At 37.4% G+C, this 27,419-nt stretch overlaps 1 protein-coding gene across 1 annotated transcript in view; it reads right to left on the bottom strand.

Moving 5' to 3' along the window:
* Positions 1-25,916, bottom strand: part of PKHD1L1 (PKHD1 like 1) — a 166,194-nt gene extending 140,278 nt beyond the window's left edge. Inside the window, 10 exon segments of the mRNA XM_058564477.1 lie at positions 410-480; positions 4,456-4,498; positions 5,432-5,505; positions 6,028-6,081; positions 8,951-9,044; positions 10,932-10,989; positions 13,296-13,404; positions 14,349-14,493; positions 23,744-23,833; positions 25,833-25,916. Of these exon segments, the coding sequence (XP_058420460.1) occupies positions 410-480; positions 4,456-4,498; positions 5,432-5,505; positions 6,028-6,081; positions 8,951-9,044; positions 10,932-10,989; positions 13,296-13,404; positions 14,349-14,493; positions 23,744-23,833; positions 25,833-25,905 (811 nt within the window). The 5' untranslated portion in view covers positions 25,906-25,916.
* Between the last annotated feature and the right edge of the window lie 1,503 nt (positions 25,917-27,419).

Raw genomic sequence — 27,419 nt, 5'->3', positions numbered from 1 at the left:
AATAAATTATAACCTCCTTGAGGATTCTTTTGGACCATACTGAGAGCAAAAATCGGAGACAGTACTGGCTTGTGGTTTAAAGTGACAACAGAGATTTTTTTTTTCCTCCCTTAACCAACAGCCAAAGTTGAGACCTGCAAGTTTCCCTTCTGTCTCTTTAAGTGTGATGAGTTTATTTCCCAATCAACCTGACACTAGGAACATAGTCTTCAGGGGCCTAGCTTAATGACAAGGCTTCCTATTAGACTCCCCATCTCAGGCATTTTTCCTTCCTAGAAGTACATAAAATAATATAGTACACCTTAAGTCATTATTGTCTTTGATTTGATGAAATGAAGTATACACATCTCTCCTGTTCACTCTCTCTCTCTCCCACACACACACACAGAGTGAGAGAAAGGTCGCATACCTGCATATGTTTGAAACATTGAAATTTTATTCAGAGAAGAAACAAAATATGCCATTTTTTGTGGGAAACTCCTGTTTAAAAATAAAGCAAAAATTTTTACTTTAAACATGAACTTTATTTTGGGAAAATGTTTATTTTTTTTTACTTTAAAAGTAAAATATAATACTTTTATAATATAAATTATATTATAAATATAAATCTATGTCATGTCATATAAATCATGCCATAATTTACAAAGGAGCTGGACAGAACTTTTTGGGAAGATGATGTTCTATATTTTGATTTAGTTATTGGTTATGCAAATATAGAAGTATACAAATACACAAATATACATTTGTCACGACTTACTGAACTGCACACTTAAAATATGTGCATTTTATTATATGCAAACTATAACTCAATAAAGTAAGAATTTATATTACCATAACAAACCAGAGGGATTACCTTTTATAAAGGCTTGGCTCTTCTGCTGACCATCCCTCTCTCCCTTCTCTTATAACCTATTTAGTGTCACGATAACTAACATCAGTGAACACCTATCAAGTATCATGCTAAGATTTTTAAACTTTTAAGTTAAGATTTTTTTAAAATCTTTTAATTTATTGTGCCATGTAATCCTTACATCAACCCCATGAGGTAGGTAAAACTCAGAGAATTTACTTATCTTACTCAAGATCACAAAGAGAGCAAGTGGCAGAAATGGCATCTGAACCAGCAGTTTAAGTGAAGAGCCCTGGCTCCTAACCTGTGTACTGCACGGTTCTCCTGTCCTGCCACTAATCTGCGTGAGAGTGCAAATGGATGAGAGCAAGTTAACGACAATCCACCAGAGTTAAGTCATCCTTAATAAACACAGAGCCTATGTATATTTTTTGATAGATACACATTTGCACCTCCACAGCTTGGAGGGTTGGGAAGGAAAGAATCTGATCCTAGAAATCAAATGCTGTTCCCTTAATTATCTCAATGAAATTCATAATTAGAAAAGTTAAGAAAGTTTGAGTCTTTCAAATGTGAAGACTCAAACCCGTTCATCACAATTAGAACACTCTGAGCTAGAATCTAAAAGGATAATGCAAATCTTGTGGTTGAGACTAACAGTTAACTCTCTTTGAATCTAACCCAGACATTAGAATGTGCATTTGAAGACTGAAGAGTCCCTGGAAATATTTTATTTATTTATTTTAGTTATTTAAGAAGTTCATTCTGGATTACATGTTTTTTACGTTATAAGACTTTCAGTGATTTCCCATAGATGTGAAACAACGCCAGTTCCAGCAATATTGTCTGTGATCAGATCCTGTATCTGAAAAATTAACTCTGCTTCTTAAGTTGGTAGGAAAATTGCCTCCTGATATAAAATTTGAATGTAATTTACTTGGTATGACAATGAAGTGATTTTCACTAATTCACTGATAATGATGAGGCATTTCTCAATTAAGGCAGCTTCATCTGAACCTTATCAGTTTGGAACAGCCGTTGTTTGAACTTGGGGTAACAGAGGAGAGGTGGTTGGCTATTAAAAGAAGTATAGAATGGGTGCCACAATGGTCTTTAATTGGCTCATCTGATATTCAAGAATGCTCCTGAAATTTGCAAAATATGGATTTTATAATTTATAAAATGATTTGACATTTTTAAAATGTTTTATGTAAACTTTTTTTTTTTTTTTTGGTGAGGAAGATCAGCCCTGAGCTAACATCCATGCCAATCCTCCTCCTTTGTTTTCCCTTTTTCTCCCCAAAGCCCAGTAGATAGTTGCATGTCATAGCTGTATGTGGGACACTGCCTCAGCATGGCCGGACAAGCGGTGTGTCGGTGCGCGCCTGGGATCCGAACCTGGGCCACCAGCAGCGGAGCGTGCGCACTTAACCGCTAAGCCACGGGGCCAGCGCCTGTCACGTAATCTTAAAACTAGGCTTTTAAGTAGTAAAAATCATATTTTTAACAGTTATCTTAAATTCCTAAACATGTTTTATAGAGAAACACAATTTCATCAATTCTGAGACATTAATACAAAAGGACAGCCATTGACTTTAAAAAAAGGAATTATAAGTCAAGATCACAGAATCAACAATTTTATGCAGTAGTTTTGCCTATATTATATGCAAATTTCCTGGCTTTTTAAAATTGAAAGTTTTGGGGCATATTAATTTATGTATACTTAATCACATTCAAGCTTGATCACTCAAATCTTCTATTTTTGGGTAATTATTTCTCTGAGAGATATATGATAGATTTGGCAATTTATACCTTTCATATTGACTCAGAACTAAGAATTCATTTTTCTCACCTTCGTAAGAATGACTTTGATAGCATAAAAGAACCATATATAGTTCAGGAAATCATTTAAAACTCAATAACTGTTGCTTCTAACATGATTTTCTAATATTTTCAATAAAATCCTATTGCCCTGTCTTATCAAGTTATATGTAAGTAGGTCATGTCCTTGCAGAGAATAACAGTTAAGTCATAGGACTCCAAGTTATTTGCCCCAAGTAAATCACAAAGGTGAATCTTAGCATTATTTATGTATCATCCACTCTGGTTTGCCCTTGAATTATAATATTCTTCATGGTTTGTGTCCAGTTTATATTGGTCTATAATAAAGTGTCCAGCCCAGGCATCACTTTGCTATAAACCTATTGCCTCTAGGTGTCTAGAACTAGATGATCTCTCAATACAATGATAAGAGATTTGGTCTCACCAACTTAGTTGCAGATCCATGCATGCAGAGACCAGATTTCATCTTTCTCTTGCAGTCTGTGAACACTGACCAGGAATAACACCTACTTTGATGGCAGTAGTGCCATTCTTTTCAGACTTCTAATCATTGAGTCTCTCTTCAGAGACAAAAAAGTAATCAATAGACCTAGCCTACTGTTGATCTACTACAGCTATATTAGTATTGGACAGCTAAATAATGTGATCTATTTGGATTTCTGTCAACTGACTCATTTTCTCAACGGGAGATGCTATGACATTTTGGGCAGAACAATTCATTTATGTTTGGCACATCATGGCCCTTTCTACAAAAAGCCATTAGCATGCCCCCATTACTGTGACAGCCAACAAATGCCCCCCACACATACACAAATGTGCTCAGGAGTGAGGTGAGCCCTCCATTAGCGAATTCTGGGTCAGGATGTTAAGTAGTGATGAGATGTGGTTCTGTGGCTGAAACTCTCCATCAGTCATGGCACAGAACTGGAATGAAACGCTCAGGCACTGGAGTTAGACTGTGTGGGTTCACATACTAGCACTGCTTCCTACTGGCTGAATATCCTTGGGCAACTCATTTAACATCCCTAAATCTCATTTTTCCCAGTGTGCAACATGGGGTGGATGATAACACTCAATTTATGGGTTCTTTGGGAGTGTAAAGTAGATAATATATGTAAAGCGCTTAGCACTGTGCCTGCCACTTAATGTTCATTATAAATATTATCTATAATATGAAGTTTGCAACATGCATTAAGATTTGCATATTTTGTATTTCTATACATTCATCAATGTACGATGTCTTTCCTACTGATGTAGGATATCTGGAAATGAGTTCTAGTTTTATTAAAAATCATAAACACAAGTTATTAATATTGGTATTAAGATGGACAATTGAAAGCTGTAACTACCATCTTTCACAACTCTATATGTCTTGATACTTAAAAGAATGTCTTTATCAGGTAATATTAACCGTGGGGTTTTATTTATTCCTACGTTAGTTCAAATCAAAATTGAATTAGTTATCAAAAGAATTACAATTAAATCAGAAGAGCTACAAAACATAAAGTAACACTTTTCAGTATCATAATCAAAGATTTTTTTAATTTGTTTTAGATAATGCTCAATTTCCTAACAGTTGAAAGACTATGTCTGAGGCACAAATTATGAGTAAAAGGGAGTTATAGATCCCTTAAATGTTAATTTGGGGAAGAAAGTGATTAATTTTTAAATCTCTGGATCCACAGCACAAAGTAAATATACACTTCTGTTTTATTTACCCAGTTGAATCAATAACGAAAATTATTATTTACAAAACGACCTACCTTCCGTAATCACTATCCAAGATGAAGCTGACATTGTGATGACCTGGAATTAATTAAAATACACAATCAATTAAATTCCCGATCACAGGAGAACAATAACTAGATATTATAAAGATGATTTAAAAGCAAAGAAAAGAAATTTGAAATTAAAACTGTAATTATACAACCATCTATTAATCCTCAAAGAAATGACAACTGAACTATCTTAAAGTACCCACTATTTTTAAATATACATAATCAGATGTCTCAAGGTTATTACCAGAAAAACCTGACAAAATATAATAATGAATGAAGAATAATAAAAGAACATATATGTAACCATATTGCCCTCAAATTTCTTTCGTTCATTCAACAGCTATTTAGTTGGCTGAGACACTCTGCTAGGGGTTAAGAGATAAGGGTGAGCACACAGTTCGCTCTTCTCCTAACAGAGCATATTGTCTAGTGGAGAATACAGTCAGTCAAGAGTAATGACACAGAGAACTACAACCTGTGATAAAGCTATCAAGGAAAAGGAGAAGGAACTTGGAGAATGTAAGGCAGGGGATCAGGGAAGGCTTTTCTGAAGCCATGACATATTTTCTGAAATTCTCAGGATGGGAACCTTGCAAAGGCTCTGAGACAGAAGGGAGCGAAGTTCATTCAAGAACTAAAAGATTTATGTGCCTGGAATACATAGAGCAAGGAGAAAAGAGTAAAATTAAGGCTACAGTGAAAATGGCTAAATTAGTAATGGAATCTTCTGGATGACAGAAGAAGAAAAAAGAAATTCGAAGAAGCTTACCTTAAATGTAAATCTTAGGAAGGAAATAATTCACACATGCTTACATGAAACTGAAAAAAAGCCAAGGTAAAGAGGAAATGCTAATTTTTTAAAAAAAGGGCGGAGGGTGCAGGGGAGGTCTAGGAGAATACAAAACAAAGAAATAGAGTCAGGTATTTCTGAGAATTATGAAGAACGATGATTGACATTTACCAACATAAGTTCCAGTCGTCTTACAAATCATGGAACCTGAGTCGCCGTTTGGATGATCTAGTTTTAGACCATACCTAACAAAATATATATGTTAATTTCAAAGTTTATATTGACACTAAAGTTTTAAAATATGGTATTTCCCTTAAAAACATCTTATCAATTTGAGACTATGTTTCAGGATAGAAACTGTTACTACAACAAAAATTTCTGTGAAATGAAAATATTTCCCAGCCTTGGTTGAAGATATTTGAACAAAACTTCATTTCACAATTAAATATTTTGTAATTAATTTGGCTATCTCTGATGATATTCCTTTTAAAGAGTTGAAAATACTACCAAGTGAAACAATCATTTCTCAAAACTTCTTTCTCATAATAATCTAAATAACAGTTCATATCAGACTATACTGGAGATAACGGGGGATATCAGGTAACATCTAACTATATAAATTCTTGCTAATTTACTACATAAAATATTATAATTTATACTATATTACAAAGCATTCAGCAAGGCAGTATTACTAGAAATTACATTTAAACTTAGTATGTTTATATCTACTATTTATTTTTCTAAAGAAAATTATGTGAATTACTTACAAATTATCAGATTGTGGTATAAGAAGCTCACAGGGCATTCCTCCAATATAAACTCTGTATAAATATTTTATTAGAAAGATCAATTTATGTTCAATAAATTGTTTCAAAATGCTCTCCTCCCACCAAGCTCACCACCACCTTATATTTTTTCTCTCAATCACTTATTATCCATCACTCATTCATTCAACAAACATATACTGACCACCTATTATGTTGCAGTCCTTGCTCTAGGTACTGGAACACATCAGTGAACAAAACAAAGATCCCTGCCCTTGTGGGACTGACATTCTAACTGCGATGTCTGATAATACACATGATAATCATAACGTATTTTGTGTGCTGGAAAGTGATAAGAACTACGGGAAAAGAAAACGTAGAAACAGATAATGGGGACTCTTCCATCTGCAGTTCAATTAATTCAAATACGAAACATAATTTTGTAGTAAGTTTCGTACTATAGGAATTAAACAAGGTCCACAGCAGAGGCCCCGCAGAGTATTCAGGATGAAAAGAATATCTAATAGCATCAGTGCCGCTGAAATGGGACTAAGAAGCCGAGAAGGGGCAGGGTGGCTGCAGAGACAACATCTGCCTGTGCATTTCTCCAGCTGATCAGGTCGACCTTCTGCTTTAAGGCTGACAGAACCTGATGCCACGGGAGGCAGGCAGGTGACTGACTGATATTGTATTCTATTCAACACCAGAATAAACCACCAAGGTTCTGTGACAGCAAATCCCAGACTCAAATAAGACCCAATACCAACCTTAACCATAAAAAATAAGGACTACTGTTCACAGAAAACTTTGAACTTAATATAGTTTTACAAACAAATCCTTTCATGTGACCATTACATTAGGTTTGTAAAGAAAGTAAACGGAATTAATGACCCATTATAGAGATTTATGGATTCATATTCTCCTTCTAACCTCATTCTCCCGCCTCATTGCACCTAAATAATAAACTGAGCAGTTAACACTTACAGGCACTTACTATGTTTAATCCTTAACAACCATTGTATGGGTTAGTAACTATCATCCTTCCACTTTACAGATGAAGAGACTGAGGCAGGGAGGTTAAGTGGCTTGCCCAGGCCTGTGGCCAGTAAGGGGTAGAGCAGGAATTCAAACCCAGCGAGTCTGGCCCCAGTGTATGCTCTTAACCCACCCAGCAACCCCCACAGTGCTCCAGGTTTGCCTATATATGGTTATACTACCCTATTGGGCTTTAAATACATACATTTTAAAATTTTTCTCATCTGATCTTTCAGAACAAAAGCTCCTTAGTAGGCACTAGGTCCTTTGGTCATTTGCATGTCCTCTACAGTTTGTATCTGGTCTGAATTTGGAGATTTGGCCGAATGGACAAGACTTGTGAGAAGCAGAAGCAGCCTGAGCACTGGGGTCCCCTACTTCCTGCCCAGCACTTGGCTCATTGCTCCCTGCTAAGGGAATTCAGGCACAGTGAAATGCCATGGGGGCCCCAGTGGCACAACTAATGTGGTAGAAATGAGATAAATGCAGCTCTAAGGCCTTCCTTCCTCCCATTAATAGGTGTGTGAAATTTTTTTCTGTATTTGTATATAGTATCTCAGGGTTTCCAGAGTGTAAGGGCTGGGTAGCCTGACCTCTGAGGTCCCTTCTGACTGTGATTCTTCGATTTTATGAAATAATTTCCATCCATTCCTTCATATTTAACATAAGTAATTTCAGCTACAGTGAGGAAAAAAAAGGGAATCTCTTTTTGAAAGTTAAACTTTCTATTTCCTGGCATCGTCATGAGAAAGGATGACTTAGAAAACCCCATCTAAGAATTGGAAATATAAACCATTCATAACACTCAACTATATGTTAGCAGATAAAATCTTTATTTATGCTAAACTGTCTATAAAATATGTTAAAGATTTATTTCCCTATTTAGTAGTTCTTTTCTTATATATAAGGAATCAATATGAACAATACCAGAATATTTTAGATTCATGCAAATGTGATTTAATTGAGAGTTCTACCTTATAGAATGCCAGATAAATCAACTTTATTTCATTTGGTAAAGCCTTCAAATTGCATGTTTTACAAAATTATATATGGATATGTATGTGTGTGTGTGCTGTGTGAAGTATTATTTAATTTATCCATTTATCCATTTTATCCATGTATTCAATAAGCATGAATCATCTTGAGAGCCATGATACTGATTCTGTACTTCCTTCTGTAGGAAATGAACAGGGCTTTCTGTCTTTAAGGCAGGACTGAGATAACCCCACCTATGCTATATAGGAAGAGAACTCTAGTGACAATGATAGTTTCCTGTCGAAAATGTGGACAATTATTTTTTGATGTTAGGTTAACTGGCCAATGTTACCATCTGTCCACAGCTGGTAAATGGAGGCACCAGGACTCAAATTATAGCCTGTTAATGAGTTATTGACCACTTTTAGTTTCAGCACTCTCTCTACACCACAGTGTAGGAGAAAAAGTGCCAAACTGCATGTTAGGAGACTTGGGTTCTCCAATCTTGACTAAGCTTTGGACCTCCAGGCTTCAGAGATTTTTGTTTTGTTTTGTTTTGTTTTGTTTTATGTGCAGAATGAGGCAGTTAGATTAAGTAACAAAGTTCCCCAGTAACAGAATTCTGCGACTTTAACTCAATTACTATTGGACTTGCCTTTATGTGCCTTCTATCAATAAAATCCATCATAGAAAAAGAAGGAACTATGTTAAAGCAAAAAAGAAAGGCGTATCGGCCATTGCTTCCATGTCAATGAATCATCCAACAGTCTACTTTTCTACCTGAAATATGGCTGAAAAAACACTGGTTAATCCTACCACATTGTAGTGGTTTTTAATATCATTGGACCCATTATTTTTGGAATGTCATATCCCCATCTAGGCGTTATAAGAATATGTTTCTACATCAAAAATTTACCTCAAAATCCTAACATTTTTCCCATTTGAGCTTACTGCAGTATTACTTCCATAGACATCGGTGAAGATTCTGCCTTGGATTGTTATTAATGTACCTAAAAACACACAAACACAAAGTTCTATGTAAGATTATCCACCCATACACCCATACACTTAATACCAAAACATTGGAGGTTTCCCTAATAAAACCAGCATCTAGTATCTCATGTTTACTACTATTGTTTAGCATTATTCTGAAAGTTTTAGCAAATGCAATAAAACATGAGTGAATATTTATAGTAGTAAAGAGGTATTTATAAGTATTTATAGATTAAAAAGGGTTTTCATTTTCATTATTATTCAATAAATTATTCAATAAATATTGCTTGGGTCATGGGTGATTTATTTGAAAAAATTAAATAAGATATCTACTTTATACCAAAAATAAAACAAATCCTAAGTGAATTAAAAATTAAATATAAAATAGAAAACCATAAAATCTCTTGAAAAATAAGTGAAAATTTATACAATATTTATATCATCAGGATGGTGGGGTCTTCTACAGCATAAAAATGAAGGAAGAATTAACAAAGGTTAAGATATGTAGATTTTATAATAAAAATTACAAGTGTCTGAATCACAGAAAAGCCACCAATAAATTTTAAAAACAAATGATAAATTCAAAAAATATTTCCCACACATGTGACATATAAATGGTTACTATCTGTAAAATATAAAGAATTCTTATATTAGATAATTTATTAGAAAAAGAAGAAATACAAGTGGTTATGTAATTGACATTAGAAACATAAGTACTTAGAGACATTAGTAGTGCCATCTTGAAACTGTAAACGACCCCAGCCCCTCCTCTATGTGACTCCTTGCTGCTCTGCACATACTCTAAAATAATTCACATGCTTTTCTGATTTATGGCCTCTGCTTACGTATGTACTCCCCTATAACTTGATAAATTAAAACTTTGTTCTATGAGTTTGTCTCCAGGAACAACCTAAGGTGGGAAACACACCTTCAACCTATCCATCACAGCTGACAGAAGAATGGAACAATGTGATACCTGGAACCTGTCACTCCTGGAGACCAACATCCCCGGGACCTCTCCTCACCACTCATTTTCCCTATGTAACTGCCTCAGCTTTCTGTAACTCTCTAAGATGTTTTTTTGAGACATTAGCCTACCACCTTCCAATTATGCCGGCTAATGGAATAAATACTTCCTTTCTTGATCTCTAACTTGTTGCAATTAATTGGCTCAGACTGTGGCAAGCAGAGTGAGCCCATTGCTCAGTAACAGTTAATAAATATAAAATAAATTTAATTATATAAAAGGAAAAATTAGTGGGGCCGGCCCGGTGGCGCAAGCGGTTAAGTGCGCGCGCTCCGCTGCGGCGGCCCGGGGTTCGCTGGTTCGGATCCCGGGCGCGCACCGACGCACTACTTGGTAAGCCATGCTGTGGCGGCGTCCCATATAAAGTGGAGGAAGATAGGCACCGATGTTAGCCCAGGGCCGTCTTCCTCAGCAAAAAAAAAAAAAAAGGAGGAGGATTGGCGGATGTTAGCTCAGGGCTGATCTCCTCACAAAAAAAAAAAAAAAAAAAAAAAAAAAAAAAAAAAAAAAGGAAAAATTAGAAAAAACTACTATATTTTTCATATAAATACTCGAAAAAAGTTAGTACCTAGAACTGTCAAGGTTACAGAAAAGGGCATTCTTACATATTCCTTTAGGGATTATAAACTCATATAATTTTGGTTATTATAATGAATACTGGAAGTCAGCTAAATGTCCAATGGGGGAAAGTTAAGTATATTATAGTAGCTTCAGATGCAGCCATTAAAAATTATTTTTAAAAAATATTGGGAATTATTGTATAATCAGAAAAATGTTATTTATAAATTTTAAGGCATTATAATAATTTTATATACTAGAAAGTAAATTAATTAATTACCACAAACCAAAAAGATATTTCAGCTGTCATATAACAGACCTGGAGTTCCAGATAAAGGTGTGATGCTCCTTATTGTTGGGGTTCTGAAACTTTTTGCCTGTAAAATAATACTGTCGATAAGCAGTCTTATCTCTATTTTGTTCCTAGTTTTATGGAATATCTCTGCTTCTTACATTATTTATAATTAAACAACATCCATAATATGACTGTCAAAATATTCCTTTTTGAAGAAATAAAGTTTAGAATATTATTCTGATTATTCAAGATCTCTTCCTTATCCCCTAAAAATCCTCTTTGACTTCAAAATGTTTCTAGCCTAGAATTTTAAAATTCAGTCATTCTTCTGTTATCAGTGTAAGTCAAACCATAGTAATAAGGCTCTCTGGTAAAGACTTTTAGGAATTTGGTGGAATAAAATTAAAGAAAGCCTACTTTTGGGTAAGCCCATGAAGAAAAAATAACACAGCATATTTCAAAAACACAGAAGCAAAACTTGGAAAAAGTCCATCAAAGTAAGTTTTAGTAACTAAGCTAATGATAATTTTCTAGAGCAATGCAGGTATAATTCTTAAGAACCATGACATCAAATGGGAACTGGAAGAGAGCAGAATCCCAGTGCGGCCACCAGTGTGATGGAAACTGTAACGCTTTGCAGTAGACAGACTAACGGCCCTCCCAAACATGTCCATGCCCCTAATCTCTGGCACCTGTGAATACGTTAGGTTACATGGCAGATGGTTGCCAACGGAATTAAGTTTGCTAATGAACTGACGTAAAAATAGAGAGATTATCCTGGATTATCTTTGTGGGCCCGATGTAATCACAAGAGTCGTTATAAATGGAAGAGGGAGACAGAAGAACAGTCTGTCAGAGGAGACGTGACAACAGAAGCAAGGTCAGAGTGATGCAATGTGATAAAGACTCGGCAGAGGAAGGGACCATGAGCCAAGGAATGAGGGCAACCTCTAGAAGCTGGAAGAGGCAAGAAAACAGATTCCCCTAGAGCCTCCTGAAGGAACACAGACCTCCCAACACTATGATTTTAGACCATTGAGACCCACATCGGACTTCTAACCTCCAGAGCTGTAAGGTAATAAATCTGCGTTCTTGCAAGCCACTAAATTTGTGGTAATTTTTTACGGCAGCAAATAGGAAACTAACACACACCTGTTAGAGATACCCAAGTACATGTATGAAGCAGAGGGAACCATGGTTAAGAGCCCAGATTCTGGAGTAAGGCTGTTCGAATTTAAATTTGAGATCTACCACCCCCAAGCTGCATGACTTTAGATGAGTAATGTAATTTCTAAGTGCCTCAGTTGTATCATCCATAAAATATAGATAATAATATTAGTACACAGTTATAGGATTTTGTGAGAGTCAAGAGTTAATAATCAAAAATACTTAGAAGACCACCTGGCACATAGTCAATACTATATTACTTATTGACTATTATTATCCAAGTAAATATATCTGAACTTCTTATCAAAAGGCAAAATGAGAAATAATTACTGCAAAATGGAAAAACACTACAATTGAAAAAAAAATTAACACTGAATAGGTAAAGAGCAGAGCTGATGGGTATATAAAGATTCCTCAGTAACTGAGATACCTGCAGATCAAAATCTACATCTAAAAAGTGTAGGAGAAAACAAATGAGCTAGAAATAGACCAAAAAAGAGTCCATCTGCAGAAATACAAGGGCACCACAAAAATCAGACAAGTACAGAAGCATGGGTAGCATTTTTAAATAATTGAAGTGTTTTGGAGGAGGGAGGTTGGTGATGGAGAAAAGGATGCATGGATACAAAACCAATACAAGCAAAATAAGGTAGCACAAAGTAGATTCTCAATAAATGTCAGGTGTCTCTCCATTCTCAGGGATAACCTAAAAGAAAGATGCCCACATCCCCAGATTTTTCATACTGCCAAGAAAAGAGATAAATTTTGAAATGTGAGGCTAAGAATGACTTCAGACTTATTCTTTCACACTTTAAAGTGGTAAAAGAAGAGAAACATTTAATGGAGAAAGGAAAGATAGTTGTGTTTCTATTTAAAATGAAGGTGAGTCTGATGAAAATAGGAAAAGGGAGAATCAAACTAAGAATAGAAACGGAGAAAGAGAAAAAATAGTGTGAACTACAAAATAATTTGGAAGCATAAAGTTTAATTCATTAATAAAATTAATTTAAAGAAGGGGGAAATAAATCAGAAATAATAAAAGAGATTCTATTACTATAGAAGATAATTAAAACTGAGTGGAATTATCCTTAGCTACATGCTACTATATTTTAAATGTGGAAATAGATACCAATCTGTAAAACTTAAAAATAAAAACCCAGTTCTGCAAGAAAGAAAGCACCAGATCAATTATATGTAAGTTAAAGAGGAGATCCCACATACATTGAAGCTGCATGCCCAGCTGTTGACGTGACCTTTGCAGGTATTATTTTCTGTAATAGGAACCCCATCCACACTGACTCTAACAGTGTAGGAATCTTCTGGCATTGCTCTGGAAGGCAAATGACACACATAAGGAATGCAATAACTCTTTTATTTAATGTATAGTATTAACGAAAAATACTGCCCCAGACTACACGTCATTTTTTGAAAAAGAAAGTGTCTAAAATTCTAATTGATGTGCAGTTACATTCCATTCCATATTGTGGAAAGATGATCTCCATCCTGAACTCCGTACTGCAAATTCTAACATCATGGACCTCAGGCAAAAGCTTATTCTGCCTATGTGCACTGGTGCTTACCGCAAAGGAGAAGCAATGCAGTAACAACAAATGTAATAACAATCATTTAAAATAGTAACATACCACCTTGGTACAGTTATTTTATGCTTTGGTTTTTAAAAAGCTTTAGTCAGTCAAGTTTCCCCTAAGTAAGCTTTTGCTGCTGAAAAACAGCCAACAAGCCAAATGCAGATGAAATCCTCTGGACTATCTGCTACCTGTTTCAATATTGAAAGCTGCAATGTAAAATGATTAACTGCTTCCCTAAGTTGCTAATAACAAACATCAATTTGGGCTGATAGCAAAGAACTTGAAATGTCACTATATAAAACAATCATCTTTAATCTTAATGACATGTCAAGATTTTGAACAAAATTAATCAAACCAGACAGGAAGGCATAATTTTGATATTTTGGGGAGCATCATTACAATTTAATAGTAGCCATTTATCTTCTAAAAGAGATCAATAATGATAATAGCTGTAATAACCCAAGAAAGGACATTAAATATATTTTATCACCCCAATATGTGGAAACATTATAATGGAATATAATAAAGGTATAAAGTAGCCTAAATATCATGAAATCAAAAATAGCTGATAATCAAAAAAATATTATTATAATAGCAGAGTGATAAAAATATTATAATACTACTGTGCATAACTGTGATTCTGATAGGATGAAAATGACGTTATTAAAGATACTTTAAAACATACCTAGTATAGCATGTAATGTGAGTTGAATGACTTGAATCTTTTTCTACATCACATGCAATTGATTGGAAAGAAGAAACTAATTGCACGCTGTTTCCCAACTCGGCATTATCAACTCCATAGTTAAACTGGTTTGCTTGAGCAAAACCTGGAAAAGTAAAAACAATTATAATTAATGGCATTCTGCTTTCAGAGATCTAACAACTGTCATTCAATATTGAATCAGTCAATAAATAATAAGGAATAGTACAGAAGTAAGCAGTTAAATTATCTCATATTTATTCCTATGATTGTAATCCTCTTCAGAAGCATAGAAATTAGACTTTAATTTATTCATGAAAGTAATGCTTGAGACCTATTATTTGTCAGGTGCTGTTAAATGCAGTGGGTTCAAATAGCTTATATTCCACGGTAGGGTGGGGAGGGGTGGAGAAAACAGACAAGTAAATATATATATGCCTATATATATATATGGCACCAGATGCTACACATGGTGGGGATAAACACTATGAAAAAAGCAGGAGGAGGAGACAGAAAGAGTAGATGAGACAAGGGGAACACTATTTTATAAGGGATGAGGTCTCTACCTTGAGTTCCTACAAAGCAAAATCTGAAGTGATGACTTACAAGCGGACAGTTTATGGGGCGCTAATCCCTTAGAGACAAGACGGTGAAACCTGAAGAAAGAAAAGCTGGACACCACTGAGGACGACAGGGGCTCAATCTTGCTGGGAACTTCTAATGAAAATATAGACTGCCTCTCAGAATCAGAGAGTCAATGGCAAGCAGCATTTATTCATCAAATCCTGTCCTGTTAGGTGAGGGTTCCCCCTGGGAGAAGTAACTTCCTGCACTTTTAGGCTGCTCATAGGCATATGCCATATGGGATCCACTGTCCCAAGTCACTGCATCAGAGAAGCCCTGGGACAGTAGCCAAGACATTCTGTGGGAAATGGTGACAAGAAGCTGGAGGCATAGACTGAGTCAAAGTACGTGGGGAACTATAAGTCACAGCTGTGACTAGAATTAGAGGTGACAACAAGAGAGTGTGAAGCTGAGTATAAAAGGCGTCTGATACAGTCGAGTTCTTGTACCATATGGATACGCTCCTGCCCTACATTTTCAGTACAATCCATTAGGAAGTCTCCAAGGTAGTGGCCAGCTGAGAGCTCTGCTAAAGATTTACTACTAGGGAGTTAGTGGGACAACCTAAAGGCCACACTACTATGACTGGTCCTGAGGCTATAATCAATACCCCCTGTGTCCCCTCTCTATCACCCGTGGTAGATTTCCCTTACCCTTAGCCAGCACTTCAGCTAATGTAGTGACACTAACCTTCACCCTAGTTGCCTTACCCATGTTAGGCTGTGGTTGTCACAACTGCCTATTCATAGTTATCACTGGACATGGAAGCCAAGAGATGCCCTCATGAATACCCTGAATTCCAGACACACTCCTCCCTATCTGCGTTAGGTAAAAGCAACCCTACCACTTCCTGATCATCATAATTGATTATCTCTAGTAGTCTAATAATTATGTTTGCTGAATTCAATGATCAGGTAGTAGTGGTAGTTTCAGTTCAGTAGAACCCATATTGGGACCCTTGACAGAAGCATTCTCTAACTGGAAACTCAGACCCCAAATCCAGCAGAACCTAAAACTGCACGGACAGAAAGCACAGATTTAATTTTTGGATCACTGGGAGCGATAATGAGAGGGAGTAATTCTTCATTTCCAGCTCCATGTATTCTATTTATTGGGAAACAATAAACAATAAATAGTATACATCTGCCATTGGCTCAGTGCTTCTGGCATCTGATGGAGGACAGCATCCCATTCCACAGGATGTTGTTTCTAAGCTGGGATCTTAGCCTTTCCTTTTGTAGGCTGTTCCATCACTCCATTAGGCCACATGTTTCAGGGTGATGCTGGTTTCGTGGTCATGTGCCCATTATCACAACTTTTTCACTATAAAATGTGTTCCTTGTTCTGAGGCACTATTTTGTGGAATCTCATGGCAGTAAATCAGACTCTCTAAGCTCTCAGAAGATGGTGCTGGCAGAGGCACTGTGGAAAGTGAAGGCAAAACCCATATCTGGAGTAGTTCCAGCAATAATGAATCTCTGCTCTTTCTATGAGGGGAGAGTGATGCAGTCAACTTATTACTAAGTGGCTGGGTGGACTTCTTGAGGGATAGTCCCTCTTGAAAGCTTAGTGTTGGTCTCTGCTACTAGTAGGTCAGGTATTCAGCAATAGCAGTAGGTAGCTTAGCCTTGGTGAAAGGGAGTTCACAGTGTTGGCCCATGTACAGCCTTCATTCCATGGCCCCTCTGTTCATGGGCCCATTGCATAGGCACTGAGATGGCCAAGGAGAAGTTCCTGAATGAGTCATCCAATCAACCTAGTTGTCCTGTTTCCTCTCTGGAGGATACTGTCTTGTGGAATTAACTTGAATATATAGATCCGCATGCTTTGTGCTCACTATTGTGAGTGCATTCATATGTCTCTTTCCAAGACTTTCTTGTTTCTGATCGTCCAATCCTGTTTCTGTCAGCCCCTGACCAAATAGTCAAGTCATCTACAACTGCCCAGGAGTCCAGGTATATCTTTATCTTGGGCACCTTTCCTCCTTACAAAATTACTGACCACGTATACTACTCACAACTCTGCCTACCAAGGATGCTGACAGTGGAAAGTAAATTAAGAGCCAGGGAATACCTTGCAACCTCTGTTTATGAAATCAGAGGTGATACCAAGAAGACGTGAAGTGGGACACAGAGGCATGTGCAATAGAGGTAGTAAGCCATGAGAATATCTACGGGAAGTACATTTTCAATAGACAGAACAAGATGTTCCAAGACCCTGTGGTGGGTGCACATTTGTGCACCAAGAATTAGCAAATGTGGGGCCGGCCTGGTGGTGCAGCAGTTAAGTGCACATGCTCTGCTTCAGCGGCCCAGGGTTCGGATCCCGGGTGCACACCGACGCACTGCTTGTCAAGCCGTGCTGTGGTGGCATCCCACATAAAGCAGACGAAGATGGGAAGATGGGCATGGATGTTAGCTCTGGGCCAATCTTCCTCAGCAAAAAGAGGAGGATTGGCATCGGATGTTGGCTCAGGGCTGATCTTCCTCACAAGAAAAAAAAAAAAGAATTAGCAAATGTGGTTGGAGAAGTATGAATGAGGAGAAGCAGTAGGAGATGAGATCAGAAATGGAGGCATTTAGATTATTTTTATGAATGGGGAACCATTGGAGGCTTTGAAACAGAGGAGTAGTATGATCTGACTTATACTTTCCAAGATTCACTAGCTGCTGTTCCAAGAATAGACTGGGGGCAGGGGTGAGAATGGACTGGGGGCAGGAGTAAAGATGTTGTTTGGATGATCAATGGATACATGAATGCTTAGCATGGGTTCAAAAGAAGATGAAAGACAATAAGTGAAGAGAACAAATATTGGTAACCTTTTTGAGGAGTTTTACTGTAAAGGGAAACAGAAAAATGGAGGTAGCTAGAGGGGGGTGTGGAGCAGGAAGGTTGATGATTTTGCTTTTGCTTTTTTTCAGGTAAGTGAAATACCAGTATGTTTGCATGCTGATGGGTATGATCCAAGAGAAACAGAGAAATGGATGATGTGAAACACCAGGAAATTATTTTAATCTTATTATAAATATATGAAAATTCAAAACTAGATTTGGAAGTAAACACCAATTAAGTAATTTTATGCCACATAAAAGTATTATTTTTTTGCTGAGGAAGATTCACCCTGAGCTAACATCTACTGCCAATCTTCCTCTTTTTGCATGAGGAACTAACATCTATGCCAGTCTTCCTCTAATTTGTATGTGGGTTGCCGCCACAGCATGGCTGCGGATGAGTGGTGTAGCTCTGCACCCGGGAACCAAACATGGGCCGTCAAAGCAGAGTGTGCTGAAATTAACCACTAGGCCACTGAGCCAGCCCCCAAAGTATTTTATACTGTTGAAAGAACGTTTAATTTTGAAATAGAATGTATGAATAAAATTAAGTCGATAATGTTCTATTAATCAAATCCTATAATTAAGTATTCTCCTAATAAAAATGTTAAAAAATATACTTAATACTATTCTAGAATGCAGAGGAAATCTATAAAGTTTCTAGGTTATAATATTTTTTGCACTAAAGTTAAATTAGTAAACAAACAGTTTTTGCCCAGATTACTTCAAAATCTAAGATTCCTAAATTCTGAGCTCTAAAAATACGTGCATTTTTAAGCATTATTTTTCTCTGAATACCACAAGTGCTTAACATTAAAAAATGGCTATAGCTGGGCTGGCCTGGCAGTGTAGTGGTTAAGTTTGCACACTCCACTTCGGCAGCCTGGGGTTCGCGGGTTCAGATCCTGGGTGCGGACCTATGCACTGCTTATCAAGCCATGCTGTGGCTGGGGTCCCGCATATACAGTAGAGGAAGATGGGCTCTGATGCTAGCCCAGGGCCAGTCTTTCTCAGCAAAAAGAGGAAGATTGGCAACGGATGTTAGCTCAGGGCTAATCTTCCTTACACACAAAAAATGGCTACAGACAAATTGATGACTAAGAATATTTTTGAAATTATAAAAATTTTTATTTTACACTAAAAGATGTGCATCCACATCATTAATAAATTTATAAGCTATTTAAATTTCAGAACTTAATTACCTACAGATCATATCGTCCCACGGTACAATAATTAACTGAAAATCAGTTAAAAAAAATAAAAGGTAAACCCAGAGATGAACATTTAACTCTTTCAATCCTATACTTCTATTACTAATGTTAGAAAAAAATAAATATTAGGTATTTACCTTAAATTGTCAGTAGTTTTCAAGTATGCTTCAACAAAACAATCACCACTACAATATGTGCTCACATTAAATAAACTTTAATAGTTGAAGTGGCTGAATTGGGGTTGCCAGATATCTGTGGTGGGACTGCTTTTTAAATTATTGAGCGTTTTCAGTGTTCGACAAAGGTCCACTAGAAAGCATGAATGCTGCCTAGTGTAGCTTAGGACTGAAGTAGGACACCACTGCACCAGATGTCCATCAAGTGCCAAAGCCCCTCAACTCCAGCTCTGGTAAAGCTGCACGTCGGGTGATGGTGCTGTTTAAAGGGAAGGGCATTGGACCCTCACACCCTGGGTTGGAATCCCAGCTCCAGCATTTCCCTGCTGTATGACTGTGGGCATTAGAGCTTTCAACATAAACTCAGTCTTAGTCTCCTCGTCAGAAAAATGACCATAATAGTCTACTTACTGGGTTGTCGGGAAGACTAAATGAGGATTTATCTATAGTGCTTAACGTGGTGCCTGACTCATATGTTAAGAGCTCAGTTGATATCTGCTTTTGTTATTAGTCACAAAAGTCCTGAGATTTAGGTTGAGTATTAGTATCCTTTGTAAAAAATAACACAGAACTATTAAGTGGGTGGCCAGAATTTGAACCTAGGCTGCAGATTCCAACCTGCCACACTTGTGATATTCAGAGAAAAATAGTATTTAAAAATGCACATTACAAAGCTATTACCTGTTACCCCATGTAACTTCCTCTAGATCCTATGTTCTTAGCTCCTCTCCTATTCTTAATATGTAGAAAAAGTAAGCAGAAACTCAATAAAGGGTTGGGATTTCAATAAACTCCACTTTCTTCTTCTAAGCTTAAACCTTAACCAAACAGGACTCACCCAGCATAGGCTAACGTTCAAAAATAAGCACCAGTTTAATACGGGGAAGATATTTGCATTGAGTTTGCAGTTTTTGATCTAGGAAAGCAGTTACTGCTTAAATGGAGTTGTGAGAAGATACATGAAAACACAGAAGAGCAGGCCAGTTGTAAACCTGCTCTTTCCTTTCACCAATTTCTGCTTATCTTTGGAGTTCACATTGAGTTTGGAACACACAGAGAGCTGCTGGCAACTAACTAAAGAATGGAAAGTTTTACTGGTGATGCAGCTCAGGATGTGATATATGTATTCATTTTCCTATTAGGCACATGTCCCATCAATGAAATGGTAATGCAGATCTGTTCTGCAGCATCCCTAAGGCAAACACAATTCTGAAACATAATACCAACAAAAGATGATATTGTTTTTAGCTTAGGAGTTGTTTTAATGTCATATATATATATCATATATTTATCCTAGGAGTAAAATCTTTGGGAAAATATGAACCAAATCAATAATATTTGTAAATATTGTCATTATAAATTTTGCTTAAAAAAAAAGCATAAAAATATTTCTAAGATATTAGCTAATTCCAAAGAGTTAAAAAGAAAAATAAAGGAATCGCCTTTAAAAAGAATTTTAATTTAAAAGTATAATTCTAAATAAATCATTGGGCATAAAGAAGATACCTCTGGAAATACTCCAAAGCACAAAGATTATAGGAAGGGTTGGGTGTACCCTGCAAACAGAAAAGGCTGAGACTTCAGATGGAAATTCCTGACATGTTGATGTATTTTTTTCTTTTGCAGAAAAAACTGGAGACAAGACTCGCCAGGCACGCAAGCCTGGGTTTCCTGATAGCAGTCTGTGTTGCTATCGGGGAAAATGTCAGTGCTGGTAAAGCCAGCGGTTGTCATGAACAATGCAGCCTGTTTTGGTTTCTCCAGTTAAAAAAGGCAGGGTGGAGAGTGTATAAACCTACTTAAAAGTTGTAACATTGAAAACTGGGAAAAAGGTGCAGTGTGATGGAAGATAACTCAAAAAGAATGAAACCAAACCTATAACATAAATGCAAAAGAATAATAAAAATGAAATAGCTCTAATTTACAGAGCAGATACTATATATAGGTACCTTAGATAGATCATCCTTCTCAATACTCACAATAGCCCCAACAGGTAGGAATTAATATCCCATTTTACTGATGAGAAGCTGAGGCTTAGAGAAGTAACTTGCCCCAGTCACATAATGAGAAGTGGCAAAGGTGGAAGCAAAAGCCAGTTAGACTGGACCAAAGTCCATGTGCTTTCCATAATATTATAGAAATTGTATAATTCAACACTTCGGTTTAACAAAAATATATGTGCCAGACATTGTGATAGCGAAATGCACAGAAAAAGAGCCAAAAGTAAAATGCTACTCCATCTTACAGATTTTTTTAAAGAAAGAGAAACATGATAAAATATCAAGGAAGACTATTGAGAAATACAAGGTTTGAATATAAAGTAATAAATAAAACTAAGAAAGTTAGAAACACTCCAGAACTTAGCAAAATGATAATGTTCTTCATCAAATCAGTCATCTTAGGAGATACAATTATTTCTACCATCATGCCATTGCTCAAAACACTTTTGCTTGAGCATCATAATTGTAACATCATATATCTTTGGCTCCTGAAGCACAGCCTTTTGAGTAGTAATGCAAGACTATAATGCAATAGCAAATTTTTGCCTGTAAAGGTCAATATTATGCATGGAAGCAGCCAAAAGTCACTTGGATATACCAAAATATTAACAGTAGATCTTTCTAGAGGGTGGAATTTCAGAGAACTCACTTTCTAGATCAAACATTTCTATAACATTTTACTTTTTCATCATGACTTTTACAAAAATAAAACATTTTTAAAATCATATGGGACCAACATTTAGATAATCATCTAGCATTTACAATTCCATTTAGAAAGTGTTCTTGTGTGATTAATAAATTAGCTCTGATGCAATTCTAAACATGGAGTATGGGTCAGAGAAAGCACTGATGGATTATGTGAATGTAGTTCCCCCAAATAAACTGTGTTCCACTACCATATTCATGTAGGTTTGGAGGTCTGGTGTGGTAAATAAGGAAAATTTATTAACATTGCTTTATACACATTCTGTATATATCACAGGCCCCAAAAACCTATACAAAAGTATTTAGTCTCAGCCTCTGAAAAGAACATATGCTAACACACTTTTAGACACCTACAGTGTGTGACTAAAGCAAGGAGAGGGAAGACAAATTAGGATGAGGGTGCAGGTACCTGCAATTCAAATAGGATTTAACTATGCTATAATTCTCTGCAAAAGCATCCAGAAATTGAGGCTGCTAGGAAAACTAGAAGTTCACCAAGACACTTTGTGCTTCATAGGTAAGAGCCTAATTGCCTCAGAATGTCTACAAAAGAGCAAAGGTTATAGCTAGATTAATAAAGATGCTCTTCAAAAATATCTTAACACAATTTTTTGTTTTATTTTGTTTTTTCCTATTTCTAACTAGGGACGATCCGGGTCTATGTACTTAAACTCAAGCTGTGGTTCCTGGATCAGAGAAAGCCCAGGTCTTGAAGCAGAAGGAAATAGCTGGGTGGTTTCATTGTTTTGTTTTGTTTTAATCTGGGCATTTCTCTCATGGTATTTAAATCTCTATTAAAAATCCAGTAGCTTTCAAGGACGCTATCTTAACAGCAATGTACAATATAAGGGAGCCATGGATAAAGACATTCTTAAAATAGTCTTGAACAAATACATTGTCTCTAGGTGTTCAACTCTTAAAAAAAAAACACTTTAATCCAAAATATATTGTTCACAATTTAGAGGCATAAATCATCTTAAGTATATCACTAAGAGATTGAATTCTACAGAAATATTACTTAGAAGTATTGAAAGACATTTCAATATATATGACAGAATAATTAAATATCTTGCTTTGTCAAGACTCTGACTCCAAAAACTTCTCATTTTTCTTCTTATTTTAAAGACTAAATGACGGTTTTTGTTAACATTCTTTTTAAATTTTTCTTTACCATCCTTCAAAAATTCATAAGCATCTGAATACTACTATCATTTAGATTGCAAAGGCTTTATGGCTAAAAGAACCACATATTTCTACTTAATTCTAAGAACAGTTGCTCATTAAATACATGCACTGATTGCCTACCATGTTTTCATCCCAAGACCAGGCAAAGAGAAGGAGAGTCATACATAAGCCATGCTTTGATGAAGCATATGATAAGTACTGGGTGGCAGGAGGCGGGATCCAAAGTTTTGCTTTCAATTGCCTTTCTCCTTTCATCACCATTCTATTTCTCTAGCATACCCTCTTACTAACAGTCTACTCTCAAAACTCCCAAAATGTTTTATTAGGTCTATAAGAATAAATTAAATGTTATTAGACCTGTGAAGAACAAAGCTAATAATTGCAGAGTTGGGTTAAAGATATTCTTTTCAGTTCAGTCACTATAATCCAAATCATGGAGTTAAACAAGTAATTATAAAACAAATCCATATGATTAGGTTGATAGAGATTTTTGGGAATTTTGTGAGCTGTCAAAGGGAATAGTTTTACTACTCTAGTCAAATGGAGAAACAACTCTAGTGGATTTTTTTAAAACCATAAATCTCTAAATGTGAAATAGCCTTTAAAATACCTCGACCTTGGCAAAAAAAAAAAAGGCAACCATACCTTCTCCTTTGATAGTCAGTCTTGTTGCTCCATTTATGCTGCCGTATTTAGGTATTATTTCTGTGACTTTGGGAATTATTTTAAAGCCATCTGAAAGACATTAAAGTACAATAAAAGTAAAAGTGTCAAGTACTTCATTTCAAGCATCAAATTTCGTAACACGTATTACAATGTTGTGAGAAAAATATCGTGAAGATTATAGGACTGAACGTAAATACACCCATGTTTTATTTTTGGCTCTACTACTAACCAATGATTTGACAGAGAGTTAAATCGTTTACTTAGTTAAAACTCATTGGCTTTATGCAAAGCACTATCTTAGGTGCTACAAAAAGCAGGAATAATACATGATCATTTTCATCATTCTTACCTATCATCTTATAAAAAACTTATTAAATGTTTAATTTCATGTAGTGCTCTGCTAACTGCAGTTCCATAACTACAGTTAGCAGCCCACACAGCAGCAAACAATGCTGGAGAAACAGCACGGTGGAGAAATAAGTCATTACAAAAGCACATAAGAAATGCAAAGCTAGGTAAATTGAAAGAACAGTCCAGGTACAAAAAAGAATGCTGTGTTTTAAGAAGAAATTGTTTTCTGTGATAGAGTAGAACTTCAGGAAAGATAATTTTGGGGATCTTTTTAGCCTCCTGATGATAGTGAGTTCTTAAGTAAAGGTCACTAATTCATTCAACAAATGGTGTTAGGTTCCTGGGGATATAAAAACGTGTAACAGTCCCAACTTTCCAAAAGCTTAGGTTAGACAGTACAGAGTGACAGAAGAGAGCACAGAGGCCATGAGTGACTCAGACGGGGCATTTCAACCACACTGCTTGGGTCATACTGGCTTCTTGAAAGAAGTGGTGTCCCCACGGCAAGTTGGGGGGCAAATATGAATTAGCCAGACATGACCAACTGTAGGAAAGATAAAGAATTCAAGACAGAGGGAGGTGCCTATGCAAACACAATGGTGAGGGAGCAGCTTCTATGGAGAACTACAGATAATGCTTTAAAACAACTCAAAGATACACAGTGGCTAGAAGGGTTTATTTTCTGCTTAAACTGTACAGATCTGGTAATTATTAGATCCAGTAATAAATTCTCAGAGTAGGTGGAAAAATTTAAGTGGGGACACAAAGAAAAGCCACAGAAATTATCAATTACTTGAAATGGATGTATGAGAGAAGGATAAAGAAACTATGATTGTATAGTTCATTCCTGCCTGCAAAAAGTTTGGTATGGACTTCACCCATAACAGCAAAAATTCTCCAACATAAAGACGACTACCTCCCAGATCCAAGGCCTCTGTACTTCGGATCTGTCTTTGCAGAGCTCCAGGGCTGTTCCTGCTTGAGGCACGTGTATAACTTGAGCAGCCCAGCCGAGAGGAGGAAACCCCAGCGAGCGAGCTGGATCTTATCTCCAAGGCGGTGCTGCTCCTCACCTATCTCAGGTTCATCCTCCCTTATCTCCGCGGACAACTCCAATTTCTTATCTTATCAGTCCCTTCCCAGCCCTCTCCTGGGTATTACTTTGAAGGCACAGGGCAGCTGCCCCTGGAAGTGACTGACACCCGCCACAAAGAGCCATTCCTATCCTCTGGGGGGACGTTGCCCTCCCTTCAGTGGAAAAGGGACCCAAGAACAGTGAGGGCGGGGAGGACTCAGGTTGCGTCCCCCAGCCCCCACTCCCAGCCAAATTTCAGCCTCTTTTCCAACTGAGTCACTTGGGGTGGGGGTGGGGGGGTGAGGTTCCATAATTCAAGCAGCAACATTGACGATTAAAGAGCAATCTCTCGCTCTCCCCCTCCCCCTTCTCTCTCCCTCCCTCTGTGTGTGTGTGTGTGTGTGTGTGTGTGTGTGTGTGTGTGTGTGTGTGTGTGTGTCTGTCTGTCTGTCTGTCTGTCTCTGTCTCTCTGTTAGGCCTGCCTTGCAGGTCCCCCAAGTCCCCATGATCACCACGTAGCCACACCCGCAGCCTCGGCCCCGGGCTGGTGCCGGGCTGTCCCGCCTCTCCCGCGACCCCGGGAGCAAGGGCTATGTCTACACGGACCTCTCCAGTGCTTCCCTGGCGCCCCGACTGGGTTACCTGTGCGGGGGTCCGCAGCGCACAGAAGTAGCCCCCACAAGCCACAGGTCCCCACAAGCCACAGGTGTCCCATCACGGCGCCAGTTCCGCGGAGTCCACTCCCGCCGCCCGCTCGCAGCCGCCAGCAGCGCTGGGACTCGACTCCGGGACCGCGACTCGCTCGCGCCCGACTCGTCCCACGCGCGCAGGCGAACTCGGCCCCCCCAGGGCCGCCCCGCCCCCGGCTATCCCGCCGCGCCTCTGGGCTTTGCGCAAAGACGCACAGCCCTTCGCCGGAGAACAGAGCCGGCCCGGGGCCAGTCTGTAATCATGAAACCGCCACACTCAGACTTGGGTGCTGACGTCCCAAGGCTGTCTCCACAGGTGTAATGGCCCCACTCCTTTTGGCACGGGAGATCAATGGGCAAGTTTTCTGGCAATCATGCCTTTTTTTTTCCCGTTTCTTTCTTTTTTTTTTTTAAATCCTGGGCCTGCATGCTTTTGTTTGCCTGTCTTCCTTGGTTATTAATTATCCCCAAGTGGGCCTAAAAGTCCACCTAATACACAAACCCCACACATTTTCCGCCTTCACACTCATATAAGTTGGTGCTTCCCCTTGACAATTATACTAGTATTTGTTGATCTTTCTGCATATCTCAAATAGCACGTATAGTGCTTTAGAGACTTCAACTCCCAATAATCCCAAAAGGACTATTACTGTTACTCTAACTATTATTATTATTATCCCCATTGCTACGTCTCAAGCCTAGCCTGAGACGCACAAGGTTAAGTAACCTGCCGGAGGCCCTAGACCTAAGTGTACATTGAGGACTCAAGAGTACAAGGGTGACTCCAGGGCCTGCACTCTTATCCCCTCCACTGCCCCCAATTCAGCAGACTTCCAGCGAGGGCTTGCAACGCTTAGGACATATTTATAGTAAAAATTATTCATTGTTTCTCTGAAATTCACATTTAACTCAGCATCCTGTATTTTTATTTACTAAATCTGACAACTCTAGTTGGGAGGGAAGAGAGAAGAAATCGAAGAGAGAACTCTAAAATAAGTAAAATTAATAAAATTAGATCCTTGCTCTTCAGGATTTTGCATCTATGTCCCTGGGGTTAAAAATTTATTTATTGCATTTGCTTAATTATAGTCATCTCGTAATGTTTTGTAAACTGACTTCCCATGTTACCATTCTACTGAAAACAGTGCCTGCAAGGATACCACTGACCTTCCGTCTCTTGGAACTTTCTGTAGCACCTGACACTGTTGACATCTTTCTTGAAATTCCATTCCTCCTAATAGTCTTGGGTTTCTTCCTGCCTCTCCAATCAAGTCTATCTCATATTTTCCTCTTCCATCTTCTGAAAATTGGTGTTCCTGCAGGATCTATTTACTCTTCCCCTCTTCTTTCTGGAAACAGACCAATTAGCAGAAAATCTGCCAACTGAATGCCAATTTGCTAACTAATTATTTGCAAATTTACTAAATTTAAAGATTGTAATGTTGTATATCAATAATTAGCATCTTTACCAAGAATAATTTATCAGCATTAACAAAATTATTCACTTTAGGTTATTAGCTATGAAATGCATACAAGTATT

The sequence above is a fragment of the Diceros bicornis genome, chromosome 21, assembly GCF_020826845.1.
Source record: "Diceros bicornis minor isolate mBicDic1 chromosome 21, mDicBic1.mat.cur, whole genome shotgun sequence".
NCBI classification, from domain to species: Eukaryota; Metazoa; Chordata; class Mammalia; order Perissodactyla; family Rhinocerotidae; genus Diceros; species Diceros bicornis.
The sequence above is the reverse complement of the archived record's forward strand: the minus strand, read 5'-3'. Positions and strand labels throughout refer to the sequence as shown.